Below are 20,629 nucleotides of genomic sequence, written 5' to 3' on the forward strand. Positions count from 1 at the left end.
TTATTCTTTGACATATGATACATAGCTAATATCTAAATTTAATAAAAGGTATTAATTGTGACTTTTATTTTTATTTATTTTTTTTCCGTGTGTTATCAGACAATTATGGATTTAAGCTCCACCCCTGGCCCCACCCCTAACCCCAACCCCTTTAGCCTCCCCAAACAGTTGGGCCACCGACCGCCTATGACAAGAGCGAAACCTTTGTCTAGACTTGGAGGAGTGGAAGGATGGAGGATACCTACACCTATGAGAGCAATAGGACTTCCATTGCCCTCTGCTCTAATACTGCCTGGGAGAGGAAGCCAGGTTGGAGCTGGGCCGAGAGAGGGTTTTTAAGGGTACCACTATGTTACTTGATGAGAATAGCAGTTTTTTGCACCTTATCACTGAATGGACCACATCAGTGAACTACTTCTGCATATTTTGTCTTAGGTCTGAGGCCAGCAGTCAGGCAAGTCTAGGGACACCAATCCCCCTTGCCGGCAGAAGGTCAATACCGTTTCAAAAATATAAGTACCATGGACTATATTTTCCACATTCTTTCCTTGGTTAATAGTGAGTGGAGCTCATACACATAATAACAACTCCACCCTTGCTTCACTTAAACTACGCCCTCAGAAATGCCTACGCATGGTAGATCTAAGTATGCAATACCATACCTTATACCACTGTGTAATTTTACAGAAGGAATTTTCCACAGAAAACCTTTTTAAAAAGTATCCCCATTTGTATATACAAACATAAAACAGAATGTACTACTGAGTTTAGCATATGCTATTTCATGTAAGTGTGCACTAAAACAAAATTGACCAAAATGAGAATAGATACAACACCAAATGAAAAAAAAAAGTTTTAAAAATATATCTTTCCTTGCAGAACGCTACTGCAGTGGCCACTCTACTATGTACAGTAGAATCTGAATAGGCATACAGAAATATGATTTGCTACATGGGTCCTACCTATGGTTTGCTGCTGTCAACAGAAATAAACAACGTTACACAATGAAATGACTACTGATCATGCATAGCAGATACAAGGCACAAAATAAAATACTTCTATTTACTGAGCTATACAACAAACATAATTTGTTTTCCATGCAAGAAATAATTTCACAGTATAAATACCTACTTTAATAACTCCTTGTTGTATCAGTGGAGAAGGATGGTTGACGAGAACAATAAGAATATCTGGTTGGATCAATTTGTCCATCACATCCCCAAGCATTACATCTGGAAGGATTAGCAGAACTCCACGTAAAAGATCATAAAGCCCACAGCATATAAGTACAATGCAATCTTCTGATGATCTAAAAACAAAAAAACATGTGTCAGACTCAAACTGTACAGGCAGCATAAAAAACCACAAACAATTAGAAGAAAATTGGTAATCAACATTCTTGCAATTAGTTTCCTCATGAATCTGATGGACAGGAGTTCAGAACAAGTTTAGAACATGCTGAAAAGCAATGTACTAACAGAAACGTGGGAGAGTTTAGATTTTTTAGGCAACACAGAAATCTTATCTTTCTTCTACCTAACAATGTGAAGGTCTGAGAGAGAGAGAGACTTTAAGGCAAAGAAAAAAATGTTTGTTTTGTTCATTTGTTTTCATTAATGCCTGGCAAGAAAAAATTCAACATTTTGAGAAAAATTCCAGATTTTAAATGTGGAAAAACACAAGCAGCAAACTGATTTTAATAATGGATAGACTGAAATGAAAGAAGAAAAATCTTGACATCCAAATTTAACAATGCTTACTGACCAAACTTTTTGTAGTTCAAGTTGAGCATTTAATGACAGAACTCAATTTGCTGCTTTAGTAGAAGAGTTACTTGAATGATAGGATTTTCACTAATTCCTAGCTCTTCAGATCCTTGATCAAGGGAACAGTGATTACATCAGAAGTATTAGTTAATAAAATACACTTTTATTATTATTGTGACACCAATGGGCTCATTTTCGAAAGAAGTCATCCATCTTTCGACATAAATCAGAAGATGGACGTCCTTCTCCCAGGGACATCCAAATCGGTATAATCGAAACCCGATTTAGGACGTCTCCAACTGCACTCCGTCGCAAGGACAGCCAAAGTTCAAAGGGGCATGTTGGAGGCGTAGCGAAGGCGGGACTTGGGCGTGCCTAACACTTGGATGTCCTTAACCCATAATCGAAAAAAACAAGGACGTCCCTGATGAACACTTGGACGTTTTCACCCGGACGTTTTTTTATTACGACTAAGGCACAAAAAGGTGCACAAAATGACCAAATGACCACTGGAGAGAATCGGGGATGACCTCCCATTATTACTCCTTCAGTGGTCACTAACCACCTCCCACCCTCAAAAAACATCATTAAAAATATGTCGTGCCAGCCTCAGGTGTCATACTCAGGTACATGACCGCCCATGCAGGTTCCGGGAGCAGTTTTAGTGGGTACTGCAGTGCACTTCAGACAGGTGGACCCAAGCCCATACCCCCCTACCTATTACATTTGTGGAGGAAACAGCGAGACCTCCAAAACCCACATCTAGGTGCCCCCCTTCACCCGTAAGGACTATGGTAGTGGTGTGCAGTTGTGGGTAGTGGGTTTTGGGGGGCTCAGCACACAAGGTAAGGGAGCTATGTACCTGGGAGCAATTTATGAAGTCCACTGCAGTGCCCCCTAGGGTGACCGGTTGGTGTCCTGGCATGTCAGGGGGACCAGTGCACTACAAATGCTGGCTCCTCCCATGCCCAAATGGCTTGCATTAGGACGTTTTTGACATGGACGTCTTTGGTTTCGAAAATCGCCAAAAGTCAGAAAAGTCCATGTATAGGGACATCCAAATTTAAGGATTTGGACGCCCCTGATGGTATTTTCAAAACGAAAGATGGACGTCCATCTTGTTTCGAAAATACAGGTTTCCCCGCCCCTGAATTTCGTTGTTTTGCAAGGACATCCCTTTCAAAAATGCCCCTCCAAATGTAAAAAAAAAAAAAAAAATCATTATGATCACCAGTACTAAATTCCTGAATGCAGAACAAACTACCAACTCTGGAAATATGAGTAAATTCGGGTATTATTGTGTCATAAGTACATAAGTACATAAGTACATAAGTAGTGCCATACTGGGAAAGACCAAAGGTCCATCTAGCCCAGCATCCTGTCACCGACAGTGGCCAATCCAGGTCAAGGGCACCTGGCACGCTCCCCAAACGTAAAAACATTCCAGACAAGTTATACCTAAAAATGCGGAATTTTTCCAAGTCCATTTATTAAAATCCCATATATATCCTACATAATCATGATACTGTTCTGAATTTTATTTCTTATTAAATTTTCTCATATTTGCAAAGTAACATTCATGATCCAATAAAGTGATATTGCTTTCCCCTAACAATCATTCTCCAAGGATAGCAGAATACCAATTTTCTCATAAGAGCTCAAAACTGAACACAACAGAAAATTCAGCAGTTGCTATGTATCTGTGAGTTCTCCTCAAATCTTGCTGAGTATCTTCATGTGGTGACACCAATGAATAAAATCTATACTGAATCTCAGTAAGGCAACACTACAATTGAAGCACAGTAGGAAATAAAAGAAAGAATGCATACTAGCCACACATCAGCCAGGATAAAAAGATGCCCACCGGTAGCTTAAGCACTAGGGATAGAGATGGCAGAAGCAAATGAAAATCACAACCTGGTTACAAATAAAGAATATGGTGGACTTGTTCATCCACCCACTGGACCTGAACATGTATACCCTGGAGGAAAGGAGGAACAGGGGTGATATGATACAGACGTTCAAATATTTGAAAGGTATTAATCCGCAAACAAACCTTTTCCGGAGATGGGAAGGCGGTAGAACGAGAGGGCATGAAATGAGATTGAAGGGGGGCAGACTCAAGAAGAATGTCAGGAAGTATTTTTTCACGGAGAGGGTGGTGGATGCTTGGAATGCCCTCCCGCGGGAGGTGGTGGAGATGAAAACGGTAACGGAATTCAAACATGCATGGGATAAACATAAAGGAATCCTGTGCAGAAGGAAGGGATCCTCAGGAGCTTAGCCTAGAATGGGTGGCAGATTTGGTTGGTTGGGAGGCGGGGCTAGTGCTGGGCAGACATATACGGTCTGTGCTGGGGCTGGTGGTTGGGAGGCGGGGTTGGTGGTTGGAAGGCGAGGATAGTGGAGGGCAGACTTATACGGTCTGTGCCAGAGCCGGTGATGGGAGGCGGGACTGGTGGTTGGGAGGCGGGAAGTACTGCTGGGCAGACTTGTACGGTCTGTGCCCTGAATAAGGCAGGTACAAATCAAGGTAAGGTATGCACATATGTTTGTCTTGTTGGCAGACTGGATGGACCGTGCAGGTCTTTTCTGCCGTCATCTACTATGTTACTATGTAATAGATAAACCAAAAACGTTTTTAAAAATGTTAAAAGGATTAAGTACAATTAAGCAGATTCCTACAAAGAAAGATAATGTTTGCTACCTTTATGCTATAAACCCTATATTTAAATCAAGAGGGTATACCATGAGAGTTTGCCACAAACTGGAGGAAAGAAGAACACTTCCAAAGGAAAAGATGCAAAAAGCAACACACACAAATTTAAGATCTTTAATTTTAAAGATCATAAGTATATAAGTAATGCCATACTGGGAAAAGACCAAAGGCCCATCAAGCCCAGCATCCTGTCCCCGATAGTGGCCAATCCAGGTCAAGGGCACCTGGCAGCTTCAAAGAAAAGAAACACATTAGTGATAACATCTTAACACAACTGAAGACTTCTATAGCAGAAATGGGGGGGGGGGGGGGGGGGGAAGAGACAAAGAGACTAGGCAGCTGCTCCACAAGAAAGGTGTATGCAGAAAGAGAAAAAGGAGCCTCAGAAGGGAAGAACAAAAGAAAAGCTGATAAAGAGAGAGAAAGGCTTTGAAAAGAAACATCTGAAGAAAGGCTGATGCATAGGATGAAGGAAGGGATTCAGAAAGGAACACAAGTAGAAGCAGTGACACAAAGAGAGAAAGAAGGGATCTGGAAAGGAACATCAAAATAAACAGAGTCTGGAGTTGGCAGTGGAGGAGAAGGGTACAGATAAGAGAGATTTACCCAATGAAAGGAGTTCCAGGGGAGGAGTGTACAGAGAGGTAAGAGTAGAGCAGTACCGAGGAAGCATAAAAAAGCTAAAAACAAAAAAAATCAACTCACGCACCAGACGCTGTGATGAGCGGGGGACACCGTATTCTCTCCTCACTGCAGATAAAGAGAGGCTGCTGGTCCCATGCTCTCGCGGCAGGCAGGAAAGCACTCGTGCACACGTGTTAGGGATGCTAGCGCGTGCTCTTAAAGATATATAAGCTTTAAAAACACTACGCACTGGGTGACATGGATTATGTCACCAACATGTGAGAACATGGCCTGTTTGTCCTCGGAGAAGGCACTATATCAAATGCATGACTCATGACCCACAATACAATGAAATCTTCTTTTTAGTGTTTGTCGGCATCCAAAAAAAGCATGTGAAATCAAAGTACAAAGAGTCACGATAACATCACAATGTCCACCAGAGGATACCGAAACTGAACCCAAAGACCCGACACAGACCTGTGTTTCGGCACACAAGTGCCTTCTTCAAAGATCACAATATCTGATTGTAGGGTTGCAATTCACAAATTATTGGTAGAGACACATGCCATGGGGAATTGTTGCTTCCCTCTGGGCCTCCCACTCCGATATTGTGACCTCTGAAGAAGGCACTCATATGCCAAAACACGGGTCTGTGTCGGGTCTTTGGGTTCAGTTTCAGCATCCTCTGGTGGACATTGTGATGTTATTGTGAGTCTTTGTACTTTGATTTCATCAAAGTTACAAACACTGACTTGTTATTTTGTTAAAGATTTTTGGTGTGTGACCTCTAGTCCCTCTTTTTTTGTGGAAATCTATTGGTCCATCCCTACTCTAAAGATTTTGCTGTGCTTTCCTACTTGTACCTTTGGATCCGAAAAAGCAAACAGAATCCTAGAATTATCTGGAGAGGAACAGAGAATAAAACGAAGAATAAAAATACCATAATGCCTCTAAACTAAAAAAAAAAAACGCAACAAGAAGGGAAAGAGTGATAGAGGAGATGGAACAGCTGTGAGGAAAAGCTAAAGAGGTGAGGGGGAGATATGATACAGATCTAGAAAATCCTGACTGGAGTGGAACGGATAAATGCAAATCAAATGTTCACTTTTTTCAGTTGTACACAGACTAAAGGACAGGTCATGAAGTTATTAAGTAGTACATTTAAAATAAATATTTTTCCCTATTTTTTCATCAGCGCATTTAGGGTCCCTTTTACTAAATGGCATAAAGGGGGCTCTACAGTGACATTGGCGTGCAGGTTTGCTGCACGGCAAGAACCCCTTTTACCATCATCAGTAAAAAGCTTTTTCTTTTTCATTTAAATAAGGAAATGGCCATGCGGTAAGTTAAACACATGCTATGTGGCTATTTCTTGGGAGAGCTCTTGCCGGCTCCTCTTTAGGAGACGGTAGGGGTTCCAGTACTAACTGGCAGTGTGCAGCGCTGACTGATTACTGCCAGGCACATCCCCGGTGCTAGAAACTTAAACTATTTTCTAGCGCCAGAATCATAGTAGTTAGTGTAACTGGGTTAAAAAAAAAAAAAAAAAGGTTTGCACAAGCTCCTCAAGAAAATGCCATAAATTGTTAAGGCAGATGTGAAAGAAAGCCACTGCTAATCCCTGGGGGGGGGGAGATAAACAACATGAAATCCTGTGATGTTTGGGGGATCCTGCAAAACGTTTAGGGATCCTGTAGTTATCATTGGCAAAGTAAAAAAATTACTAATTAAAAACATCAATAAAATTGAATATAAGAAAAGAGGATTTGCCAAACTGAAGAAAACTTATTTTAAACACTGACACATAAATGTATAATGTAGTTCACGTAAACTGCATCTTCATATCACATTTTGACAGCCAATTTATATCTAATACTTCTGAATCAATAGTATTTTAGAAGGCATGAACATACTCAAATTATTGGCATCATACAATGCAGCTGGAACTTCCATCTAGAAAGGAAGCCAAAAAAAGGACAGAAAAAGTACCTGTCATCCATAGTGTAAGACATGTCAGGTTCATAAAGTGGAGAAAAGGAAAAGTTTTCCCATTCTTCAGGAACTAATTTTTCTTCTGTAGTACTTGGCCAACTTGCAAACGCAGATGATCCAGTCTGTGCAGGAAAAGCTAACCCCAGGCTTGTAAAATTACCATGATTTCTCTGGAAAGAGGACAGCCTTTTCAGATTATCGGGACGGCATAAGAACAACTCATCTCCAGCACCTTCATCACCAAAGACATTTTCTACATCCGTGTCTCTGTTTGTGCCATGAAATACAGGCAAGTCTAACTCTTCTTTTGAGATTTCAATAAATGAAGGGGACGCCGGTAACTCTAATGAAACACAAACTGTTTTTGCTGACTCACAACTGCTGATTGCCAGTTCTTCTTGTAATTTTTTTAAGGTCTCTGAACTCCCAGCAAAACTACAGTTCTCCTGTTGGTCGGCAGTATAATTGCCGGTAGCTTCTCTTAAATCATTTATGCTCCTCCCCAAGCTGCCAACAACCTTCCTTGAAATCATTTGAGGAGAAGAGAGAGGAGAAACTGGTAGACTTCTAGAACGTTGTTTCTGCATCACAGAAAGTGTTGTGTGTGAAGAAGACATGGAAGCTGTATTGTCTAGGAAGATAAGATAGAATAAATGCTTAGATGAATACAAAATCCTCATTCTGATTAAAGATAAATCTTTTAAATATTTCTTTCCGTATCATGAATACATAACAAAAGCCATTTTGTTAGGTGGCAATTTAGATTGGCAGCAGATTTTTCGTTCATCTCTGAAATTTGCTTACAAATTCAATATAGTTTGAATTGAAATTAATAAGTATTTTCTGACAAGCGTCTGGAAAATCTGGAAGCACAACTACTTATTAATTTATTTATTTGGTGCATTTCTACCCCACATTTTCCCACATAAGTAGGCGCAATGTGGCTTACATTAAGTCAAGAGTATACAATTCAATATAGAGATGGCACAGAAACAGAATGTGACAGGAGGGGAAGGTACACGGGATGACACGGGCAAAGGGCAGGGGTGAAGAGCCAACAAGTGGCAGAGGTTAAACAGAGGAGTAGCCAGGGGAATAAGCCTTGGCAAATAAGAAGGTCTTTAAGGACTTCTTGAACTGCTGATGGTCGATGAGCTCCTTAAGTTGTCGTGCAGGACATTCCAGGATTTTGTGCTGATGAAGGGGAAGGACGAAGCATAAAAAGTCTTGTATTTTACATGCCTATAGGTGGGATAATGAAGATGGAGGTAAGTCCTTGCAGAGCTCTAGGCATTCCTAGAGGGCAGATCGATTAAGTGTAAGAATGTATTCAGGGGCTTCTCCATAGATTATCTTGTGTGTAAGTGAACACACTTTAAACGTTATAAATGGGAGACTCACTTCCCCTTTTCTCTTACAGAGAGGAATGCATCAAGGCTGCCCTCTCTCCCCATTGCTGTTTATTCAAAGCATTCAGCTAGAGGATAGAGAACAAAAGGATACACTTATTCACCAATGATGTTCTGTTGTTTCTAGGCAATCCAGTGAGATATATCCCCAAGGTTATATGCTAACAGTTTGAAGCTTTCTATGGCCTGAAAAACTGAAAAATCAGAAATACTGGGGAAAAAACCTTTGGAGAGAGGGACTTTGCCTTTCATCTAAAATACTACTACTAAGCATTTTTATAGCGCTACAAAGCGTACGTAGCGCTGCACAAACATAGAAGAAAGACAGTCCCTGTTCAAAAAGCTTACAATCTAATAGACAAAAAATAAAGCAAGCAAATCAATTAATGTGTAGAGGAAAGAGGAGAGGAGGGTAGGTGGAGGCGAGTGGTTATAAGTGGTTACAAGTCAAAAGCAATGTTAAAGAGGTGGGCTTTCAATCTAGATTTAAAGATGGTCAAGGATGGGGCAAGACTTAGGACAGTGTAAAATATCTGGGTATATATTTAAATGCAGATGTCAAAATCATGTATATGCTTACTGTCCTCAACCAATAGAACATAACAAACGCATATGTGGGCATTTGAAAGACCAACTGCTATCACTGTTGGGGCACAATGCTTTACTTAAAATGGTGGCCCTTCCAAACTTCTATGACCCTTGCAAATGGCACTTTTTTGGTTAACGGAGAAGGATGAAAGATAGTTTAAAAGTATTTGAGATCGTTTTCATGTAGAAGGAAATCTGCTATAATTAGTTTAGCTAAGTTAATAAGTAAGGACTCAGGACCCTGGATATTCATGTGCTAGCCTTATATCATGGGCAAAAAAATATTTACCATCAGAATTTAGAACCACCATAGCAGACAGCAGGGCCCACTTCTCATTGTTACAAGATAGTGAGGGAGGAAATTAGACAAAGGGACAACAACTGGTGGTGTATTTTTGCAGAAAGAAAGGTGGGGGTAAGTCTAAGTGCTTTGAAAATTAGCCCCTTTGTATCTCAAATACCTTATGGATATGTAAGTATATATACGTCAGACCTGATAGACCTACCATCCAGGAATGCTAAAAAAAATCCTCTCGCACATTCCTTAATCTTCATTTCCCCAACTGTAAAGGTCTAAGGTACAAATTAACACACGCATCCTTTTCTTATATGAGCGCGCAGTTCTGGAACGCTTTGAGGCATATTTTCAAAGCACTTAGCCTTCCAAAGTTCCATAGGTTTCTATGGAACTTTGGAAGGCTAAGTGCTTTGAAAATATGCCTCATTGCCACGTAACCTGAAAGCGACCTATGAACTGACCAACTTCCGTAAAGTACTAAAGACCCATCTCTTTGACAAGATATACCATAAAGACTAAAGCATGTGAAACTCTCACATATATCCAGAAATGTAAATTAATGCCTTCTGTTTTATTACTATCATGTATTCCATTACCATGCAACCCAAAATCCTTCTGTAACACCAAATGTCTACTCTCATTTCCTCTATCCATGATGTATTGTAAGCCACATTGAGCCTGCAAAGAGGTGGGAAAATGTGGGATACAAATGCAATAAATAAATATGTATGCACACACATGTAAGCAATTGCTATAATTTTTCAAATCAAATTTGTTTCCATTAATTTAAATCAGATTTGGAATTCAATTGATATCAGTTTGGAATTGCTGTTAATTTGCCATTGAATATGAAATTAATTTAGAATTTGGAACTGACATTGAATATGAATTTAGATATCACTGGAATTTGAACATGAATGTGTACCATGGTTTGTATGCCACTGCTGTAGCATAAACCAAATACTCAGTTTCCTTTTTTCCAATAGTATTTTTTATTTATTTTTATTTATTGCATTTGTATCCCACATTTTCCCACCTCTTTGCAGGCTCAATGTGGCTTACAATACATCATGAGTGGTGGAAAGACATTTAGTGTTACAGAAGGATCTTGGGCAACATGATCATGAAAAAACACGATAGTAGTATAACAAGCAGATACTGTAAGACAGTTCTGACTGACTATATGTGGAGGAGTTATGTATATTCACATTGGTTGATCTTTGTGGTAAGCCTTGTTAAAGAGATGTGTCTTCAGTAGTTTGCGGAAGTTTGTTAGTTCGTAGATCGTTTTTAGGTTGCACGGCAGTGCGTTACATAGCTGAGTGCAAACAAAAAACAAAGATTCTGAACATCTCTCCAAAGGTTTCATCTTTTCCGTCCTTGGTGGGGAATCCAGATTTTGCACCTGACCTAGGATGTTCTAGGTTTCAACTTTGAGCCTCTAGAGGATGTAGAAGATTGGGAGATTTGCTAAAAAGGATCAAGATTTTCCCTCTTTTGAGCAAGTCAAAGGGGCTTGGGAACTTCCAAATGGACATCTAATGCATTTTTTGTAAGATTACTTTGGCACATTATGGAAACAACAAAAAGAAACTGAGGGTAACAGAGCTGGATGAAGACTTTGAATTCCCTCCACAGTTCAATAAACTTTTTATTTAGTATGGAAATGCACAAGTGGATTGCAGGCACATGTATGTACAACTTGGGGAGGTTATGGTCAGAGGACTGGAATATATTGGAGTCACAGAGGAGGATCTTGTACATCTATGGAAAGAAGGGATCAAATTGCTGATTAATAGGAATCTTGTTTGAGATATTGCATTCGGCGTAAATTATGAGAACCAAAGGATTCCAGGTGAAGCTCGGGGGAATGACATTTGTGTTAAATGAAAGCAGAACAAAGGAACATGGATTCATTCCTTTTTAGAATGCCTCCACCTTCATGGGTTGTAGACACAGGTGACAGCAAAGATCTAGCATGTAGTAGAACAACTTTAGAATGTATTTTGGTTTACTGATGTTGGGAAGCTGGGGGAGGGGGGACTTCCATCTAGGGCTATGAAAAAATGTGTTAAAAGTTTTATTACTGGCCAACAAATGTATTTTAAAAGGTGGATAAAAGAAAAGTCCCCTCCATACAGTTGCTGGATAGGCAAAAATAACTCAAATGGCACGCCTGGAATGACAGGTGCAAAGGTCCAATAAAAACCCTGCAGATTTGCGCTTTGCCACATTGTGTCATTCTTTCACATGCTATGCTGCAATGAAAGACACCCGTCAAGAGGAGGATGCTAAGGGTAATCATTTGAGATTTTTTTAATAATTGAATGGGTTTCAGCAAGACCAGCCTCTGTATTATCCTATCTTTTACTGTATCAAATTTAACAGTTTGTTAATCTATTTCATGTTTACTCCCTGACAGGGATCCACACTAATGTCTCTAACTACAAATATACAAGGATCTTTGTTACAAGTTATAATTTGGAAGTACTAATTTCCTTTTTATTTACAGCACACTTGATCTTACATTTGTTTATTTCACTGTATACCTCATTCATTCTTGCCTCCTTCAATTTAGGTTATAAAAAGATATTCCATACCCATGGATTACTTTTAGCATGACTACTTTTAAGATGAGAACTTCTAATGTTTACATTTAATGCTTTCTATGTTTCATATTTTTCATAATCATTTTCCTTTTCTGGATTTTGCTTTTGGAATTTATTTTACTTTTTCCCTTTGAGTGTTCAATTTTGCTTTCCTTTCATGGACAGAATCACACGATGTTTATTTGTGTTTTTAGGTTTCCTTTTTGACTGTCCATTTTTCAAGCAGTCTTATACCATTGTTCTTTTGTGTCAATGGATCCTTAACAAGTTACAGAGCTTGACAACCTTTGTTTTTTTTGTTTGCATTTTTGATACCATAGGAAAAAAGGATACTAAGTATTTAATTTATGATACAACAATGGAATATAAACCATGGTACACATTCATGTTCAGATCCCAACGACATCTAAATTCATATTCAAAGTCAGCTCCAAACACTAAATCAATTTCATATTCAATTGCAAATTAGAAGCAATTCCAACCTGATATCAACTATTGAATTCCAAATCTGATTTAAATTAATGGAAACAAATTTGATTTGAAAAATTATAGTAATTCCTTAGATGTGTGTGCATACATATATACTTACATATCCATAAGGTATTTAAGATACAATGGGGCTCATTTTCAAATCCTGGGCACCAGGTCACCATGGCATCTAGAAATTGGATTGTACAGCTGCCTTAACGGTATGTTTCCTGCTTTTGCACTGTGCCACGTTTTGACTCTAAGTTTCAGACCATGATTCAGGAAGCTCACAAAGTCTTGCAGGACTTCAAACCATGAGATAAGTACAAACTTCCTGTACTGTGTGGCTCAAGCATACAGAGCCAAATTGCAGCAGGGGATTGGGAAGAATTCTTTTTCTTCTGTGAGTGCAGCCTGCAAGGTGAAGGGAATAGGTGGCAGTGTCAGAGAGAGAGAGAGAGAGAGAGACTTGTTGAAGGTTGAGGGGTATGAGAGAGATGAAGGCTGGATGAAAGCTGGAGGGTATGTGAAAGAGAGAGAGACGGTGACAGCTGGAAGATACGAGAGAGAAAATGGGTGAAGGCTGTGGGGGTATAAGAGAGAGAGAGACAGACTGGATGAAGGCTGGGGGGGGGGGTATGAGAGCGAGAGAGAGAGGGGGGTGAAGGCTGGGGAGTATAAGAGAAAGAGAGAGAATGTACTGAAGGCTGGGGTTGCAGGATAAGAGAGACTGTGTCAAGACTGGGGGTGCGGGATAAGAGAGAGAGAAAGTGAAGGCTGGGAGGGGAGGAGTTGAATGGCAGAGAGACTGGTGGGGACACAGGCTATGTTGCATATCACCAACGAGGCAATTGCATCTTTGCATCTTTGTGTGACAGCAGGGGGTGCTGTCACACAGCTGATGGCATACCTTGGGAAGGGAGACTGTTGACTTCTGCCACTGATTTACAAAGGAACCTTAAGGAACTGATTTACTAAACTTTGTCCAGACACAAAATAGGAAAAGAACCTTAGAAAATCGGTTTATGAAAGAGCTACTACTGATCTGGGAGGAGATTCACACCTCTCCCACCCCAACCTTCACTGGGGACAATGTTGAAGGGATGGGAAGGAGGTCTCCTTTGGTGGCGTCCACGTTTTCGGGCTGGCTCCTAGATTTAATGAAATTTTGTTGAGGCCTGTCTTTACCAACGTAAATAGCTATTCATCTAGGTGAAAGGGCACGGGTACATAGGTAAAAGTGTATACACTGGTCAACATCACACCTACCTTTAACCTCAATTCTGGTGCAAGAGTAGACTATACATGGAAAAACACTTCCAAGAAAAACTACTTTTTTGGGGCCCTTTTGAAAACAATACTTTCCTTCTGAAAACTTTAAAATCTGCAGGTAGCACCCACAGACCTTTTACCTGCCAACACAGTTTTGATAATTATCCCATGTATCTGATAAAAATGCCATTTTACCTTCACATGGTCCTGCAGAAAAGTCAGATGGACTTGTGATTAGAACCCCAGGACTAGTATTAGACCGTTCTCCAGAGCTGAAATTCCTCTGATACACAATAGACTGCACCTTTTCCTGAAAAAGCTTGCCGTCTAGAAACATAATTGAGCGCTGAATTGATTAGCATTTGAATTATTTAATTTCACTTAACAATTCATTTTTAAAAAACTAATGAAAAGCAATTACTGTTACTTCATCTAATTTCACCCCTTCAAAATTTCTATTCCTTGCTATCGACTAGAGGCTATATCATATTTATTCAACAAAGTTGCCTACCTGTAATTAATGCTCTCTGAGGACTGCAGGATAAATCATTTCCACATGTGGATATCATTCAACCGTGTAGAGGACAGCATGTTTAATAATCAGACTTAGAGAAGCCTAGAAAGCCTTTCAGCTCATATGTAGCCAGGACTACAGTACACCTTCAATCATAGCAGAGTTTATAAGCAGGGGCGTAGCTATTATGGGGCCACGGGGGCCTGGGCCCCCGTAGATTTGGCCCTGGACCCCCCCCCTCCTGCCGTCACCCTCTGCTGGCGGGGGACCCCAACCCCCACCAGCTGAAGTCTTTTTTCTTCATTTTGTTTCTGAGTCTGATGTCCTGCACGTTGTACTTGCAGGACGTCAGACTCAGACACAAAACGAAGAAAGAAGACTTCGGCTGGCGGGGGTTGGGGTCCCTCGCCAGCAAAGGTAGCAGAGGGCGACAGTGGGTTGACGGCAGGAGGGGGGTTGAGAGGGTCGTCGGCGTGGGGGGGGTCAAAGTTGTTGGTGTCGGCAATGGCGGGGTGGTGTCAGCAGTGGCGGCGCCAGGGGGGGGGGGCTAAAATGTGCCCCTTCACCTCGGCTCTGGACCCCCCTCCCGCCGAAGTCTGGCTACGCGCCTGCTTATAAGGAAAAAAAAAATCAACTCCAAAGGGAGATGAAAAGGTATGTATAAACCAATTGTCCCCTTGGAAAAGAATATCTAACAGATTTATCCTGTTGTTCATAGGGAACACCAGTTACAAGTATGGAACTATGCTTTCTCCATGGTCAAACAAGGTCAATGAGCATATATGTGGGAATTCGCAATTAAGGGCTGTCGTGAAATCCAATACGTTCTCCTTAAGACAACTTGCACAAAGAGAGACCAGGTTGAGTCTTCCAAACAGCACTGCTGCTGGGTCACTAAGCTGGCTCATCATATTAAAATTAACAAAAACTGGATTTTATACCTCACAGATTTGAAAATTCAGTATTTTGAGATGCACAAGAAGTCTGACTACTATACAAAAACATAAGGTACAACATGAGACAATAAAACTAAGAACATAAACTAGAAATGTAAAGTGTATTTATCATATATAAACCTCATTTACCCTCTTATAATCATACACACTGCATAAATAGTTTAGTGCCAACATGCCCAAAGAATACATTTAGGGGGTTATTTACTAACAGTGTGCATTACTGCAGTTAATGCACATTATCTACCACAGAGCCCGTTTTATTCTTATGAGGCCTATGGTAGATATATGTTTTAACAATGGTAACACATACTGTTAACCAATGTTGAATTTCAGATAAGTACAATATCATACCTACCGATATGCAAGGAAAAGAAAAAGTTGGTTGGATTGTGGCACACATATGTATTAGTGGGAGGATGAATTGCTAAAAGGAAGTTGAAGATCAGTTTCAGTAATTCCAGGTCTGGAGGAGATCCAAGCACTTCTTCTATAATTTTCACAAATGATCTACAAACCTCCCGAGGCATGGACGTGAGGTGCCCTTCTCGGTGTTCCTGCAAAGGAAAATGTAATAGATCGTCTATATACTGACTGAAAAAGAAATGCATTTGTACACGTTAAGAAATTAACAAGTAATTTTAAATAAGCACTCTCAAATCCTTCTAAACTGCTTTATATTATCTCATTTCAACTGATTTTATACATTAGAAATACGAATTTTTGGTGTACAGTTGAAGGAAGGGGCAAAGAAATGGGTCAGAAAAATGCCATAATACTAATCTTCGGGTCTCCATATAACATTTCCCTCCATTCTGAGAACAGTAATTCTGCAGAACAATAAACATCTTTTAATCAATATTTAGACACTTCCACAAGATGCTTTAGATCAAAATACCGTACAGAAACAAGAAATAAAGCCATTATAACATGTAAAAGACTCCAACAATAAAAATAATTAAAGAACAATACAAAAGAAATGCATAAAGATAAGAAAAAGAAGGGAAAAAGCTGAAATCAGACACCTGTGTTATAAATGAAAGGAACAGAAGCTACTGGGGAAAAACTCAGGGGATAGTGAAAGACTGGTGATATAAAAGGGAAAGCATATACATATATAAATTAATCAGAGGGAAAATTCAAGTGACCCTTGGGACATGATGAGCAACCAGTCTGCAGGGATAAAAGCTACTGGAAGTAAATTGCTAATGTCTAGCCTCGAAATGATCATGGAATAGAAAAGATGTTCAATAGTTTAAGTCTGTGTGAAATGGGTCAATGAGAAGTATTAGATCGATTAAAGCAAATTGAATTTAACAGAGGTCATCTCATTTCATTGTAGTTAAAAAAAAACTTGAATTTTTGTGTGACTGGAATCAGCATGAAGTAGAAACAACAAAGAGAAAACAGATAAAATGAAAAAAAAAAAGGCAGGGAAAAGCCTGCTTTGCCCTTTGTTTTTGAACAGTCTAAGAGGCAGATGCAGCAACCAAACGTAAAAAAATCAAAATCGTTAAAGTCCCTAACGATTTTTAAAAAACGAAGAATGCACCAAAAAAAAAAGTCACACATGCTCAGATCGGTATTCAAACGTACAATGTATCAAAGAATCACAATACACATCTGTAATCGGCCCCTGAATCATGCGCAGAGCAGCCAAGCGTTTTGCTGGCTGCTCTGCGCATGCTGCAAACGTAAAAACAAACAAAAAAAAAAGCCACAACACATACACGTGGCTACCCGGTCAGAAAACACATCAAATAAAAAAAATAAAAAAAGGATCGGGAGGGGGCAAGGGCGCTCATCAGGAGCGTCCTGTATGGACGGCCTTGCCCCCCCCCCCCCCCCCGCTGCTCCCCACTTTCCGCCGCTCCCCCCCCCCCCCCGAAAAAGCAAAATGCTAGCTGGCTGCCCCGGTCCCCCTCCCTTCCTGTTCCTGTGTTCTGCAGAGCTAACTCCGCCTCCCGTCATTCTTTCGCCCCGTGCCCCGCCCCCGCTGCCCCCCCTGAGGTCGACTACGCCGCTCCCCCCCTCCACCGAGACCCCCCTCCCTATTAACGACCCGAGCAGCGCCTCTCACCTCTTTCAGAAGCGCTGCACGGGCAGGAAGATCTATTGTGCCGGTTGTAGAGTCTCCATGACGTCTCTTCTAACCTGGCCCAGGCCCCGCCTCCTTCTGACGTAAGTAACCTACGTCAGAAGGAGACGGGGCCTGGGCCAGGTTAGAAGAGACGTCATGGAGACTCTGTACAACCGGCACAATAGATCTTCCTGCCCGTGCAGCGCTTCTGAAAGAGGTGAGAGGCGCTGCTCGGGTTGTTAATAGGGAGGGGGGTCTCGGTGGAGGGGGGCAGCGGCGTAGTTGACCTCAGGGGGGGCAGCGGGGGCGGGGCACGGGGCGAAAGAATGACAGGAGGCGGAGTTAGCTCTGCAGAACACAGGAACAGGAAGGGAGGGGGACCGGGGCAGCTAGCATTTTGCTTTTTCGGGGGGGGGGGGGGGAGCGGCGGAAAGTGGGGAGCAGCGGGGGGGGGGCAAGGCCGTCCATACAGGACGCTCCTGATGAGCGCCCTTGCCCCCTCCCGATCCTTTTTTTATTTTTTTTATTTGATGTGTTTTCTGACGTCCTTTGGACCAATCACAGCGCTTTTAGCTCTGCTAATGCGCTGGGATTGGCTCAAAGTTTGTTTGTTTTTTCACTTTACTATTTTTCCTGGCACAGAGCTGTCCTAACGAGAGGTCCAGACCTCTCGTTAGATTTCCTGCCTTTTTCCTGCGTAAAGGCAATCGGAAAAGGTTAGTGCATGTCGTTTCAATGGGGTTTTCACACTAATTGCTCATCTCCATTCCGTTTTCGTTAGCTGCTGGCTTCCTCGGTAAAAGCCCTTTGATGCATGCAACGGATCAAATTTTCCTCGTTGGAGGGTCATTAAAGGCTCATTTAGCTTTAGTGCATCTGCCTCTAAGAACAATCAGAATGAAAGAGCAGATAGACAATCAGTGAGAGAGATGAAAATGCCAACTGGCAAGGAAGTAAAGAGCTTGCATTACATATGTTAAATGCAGATGGCCACTGCACACAAAATCAAGGGCAATCTTGCAAATGACTATCTTAAAAATAAAACTCCAGGGTTACAAATACCAAGTTCCCATGTGCCCTTAGTTAAATAAAACATAGCATGGTATAAAAGTCCGTAACTGCTGACTTAAAGACTTTTTTTTTAATTAATAGATTCATCCATATCAAGAGTATATCTCCCTTTTCTTGTTTTTTCTATCAATGAAAATAGCATTTACTATACATTTCTACCTTGAATTAACACTGCAAATTTTCAAATAGCTAAAACTTTAAAATAGAGCTCAACAGGCCATGACAAAACCTTACATGTGTCAAAGAATTTTTATCTTATTTGATAAAGAAAACACTTATGTAAAATAACACAAACTGTTTTACTGAACACAATTAAGAAAAAAAAACAACTTGGCTATTACTAGCACCAAGATTCACTGAAAGAAAACTGCTCTAAAATGGTAAATAGCTTAAAGGGCTCAATTCATCCTAGTTTTGTCCATTACACTTTGAAAAGCAGAATTTAAGTGAATTTATCAACAGTGATGAAAGGCTACTCTTCACTTGTAAAGAAAAAAAACTTTTGGCAAAAAGGTTTGAGCTGCATAAAAGGACCTCCATAGACAGTTCACCCTCAACCTTGCCAGGTCTTCTCATATGAATACATTATATTTATTCAAACTTAAATATATTTAGACGGCATTTTAGAAAGGGTGTACAAATCGGAACTGAAAAGTCCAGTCCCTTCCCTTTGGGCTCTGCGTGGAATCCTTTCCTGAGTGAATTAGGTAACAAGGAGGCATATTTTCAAAGCACTTAGCCTTCCAAAGTTCCATAGAAACCTATGGAACTTTGGAAGGCTAAGTGCTTTGAAAATATGCCTCAAGGGGATATTGGGGGGAAGGGGGGGTGATAAATGTTGATAAACAATACAAGACTGCTTTATTTGCAGATGATGTTATATTTTCCCTAACATCTCCATTGTTACCCTAACCCAAACTTGAAAGAGATCCAGAAACAAAGCAAGTTTCTGGCTTTAAAATCAATTCAAGGAAGTGTGAGACAGTGTTGGGCTTCTGAAGGATATGGAAGCGGGTTTAAAGATAAATTTAAATTCAAGTGGGCCAAAAATGGGGTGCAATATTTAGGAATCTGAATCCCAAAAGATTGGCGGAACCTTTATAGGTTGAGTGGAGGAGTAGCCTAGTGGTTAGTGCAGTGGACTTTGATCCTGGGGAACTAAGTTCAATTCCCACTGCAGCTCCTTGTGACTCTGGGCAAGTCACTTAACCCTCCCCATTACCCCTGGTACAAAAATAAGTACCTGAATATATGTAAATCGCTTTGAATGTAGTTGCAAAAACCTCAGAAAGGCGGTATATCAAGTCCCATTTCCATCTATGGGACCCTAGTTAGAAACATTAAGCACGTTCTGAAACAATGGTACTTTACTGAGCTATCATAGTTGGGACGTACTGCCAATGCTACAATGAGTATATTTATTTATTTATTTATTGCATTTGTATTCCACATTTTCCCACCTATTTGCAGGCTCAATGTGGCTTACAGAGTGTAGTTATGACATAGTCTAAAGGATATCAGATACAGTTTGTAATGTGCAAAGATTAAATCAGATACAATTGGTAATGTGACAAAATTAAGTAAGGGAAGAGAGAGGGGAGGTGTTAGGCTGGGTGATGTAAACTGTGGATTTTAATAACTGGATGGGTTGATGAGGTAGTTTTATAAGGTTAAGGGTTATCTTTGCAGGCCTTGTTAAAAAGATGTGTCTTCAGAGATTTGCGAAAGTTAGTTATCTCTTCAATAGTTTTCAGGGCTGTAGGTAATGCATTCCACAACTGTGTGCTCATGTAAGAGAAGGTGGAGGGGTGTATCAGCTTGTATTTCAGTCCTTTACAGCTGGGGAAATGCAGATTGAGAAATTTGCGGGCTGATCTTTTGGCATTTCTGGGAGGCAGGTCCACGAGGTTTAGCATGTAGATCGGGGCATCTGCGTGGATGATTTTGTGTACAAGCGTGCAGATCTTCAACGCAATGCTTTCCTTGAGTTGGAGCCAGTGAAGTTTCTCTCTTAGGGGTTTTGCACTTTCATATTTGGTTTTTCCGAATAGGAGTCTGGCTGCTGTATTCTGGGCTGTTTGGAGCTTTTTGATAGTCTGTTCTTTGCAGCCCGCGTATAGTGCGTTGCAGTAGTCGAGATGACTTATTACCATTGACTGTGCCAGGGTACGGAAGATGTATCTCGGGAAGAACGGTTTCACTCTTTTGAGGTTCCACATAGAGTGGAACATCTTTTTCATCGTATTCTTCACGTGGGCATCTAGTG

General features: G+C 40.7%; 1 protein-coding gene across 1 annotated transcript in view; it reads right to left on the reverse strand.

Moving 5' to 3' along the window:
* The window catches only part of LYST (lysosomal trafficking regulator), a 347,836-nt gene that overhangs the window by 174,679 nt on the left and 152,528 nt on the right, over positions 1 to 20,629 (reverse strand). The window contains exons 20-23 of the mRNA XM_030195890.1: positions 15,571 to 15,769; positions 13,941 to 14,072; positions 7,099 to 7,732; positions 1,132 to 1,309 (exon numbers count right to left, since the gene is read on the reverse strand). Of these exons, the coding sequence (XP_030051750.1) occupies positions 1,132 to 1,309; positions 7,099 to 7,732; positions 13,941 to 14,072; positions 15,571 to 15,769 (1,143 nt within the window). The remainder of the gene's footprint in view (positions 1 to 1,131; positions 1,310 to 7,098; positions 7,733 to 13,940; positions 14,073 to 15,570; positions 15,770 to 20,629) is intronic.

This window comes from Microcaecilia unicolor, chromosome 3 (assembly GCF_901765095.1).
Source record: "Microcaecilia unicolor chromosome 3, aMicUni1.1, whole genome shotgun sequence".
Taxonomy (NCBI): domain Eukaryota; kingdom Metazoa; phylum Chordata; class Amphibia; order Gymnophiona; family Siphonopidae; genus Microcaecilia; species Microcaecilia unicolor.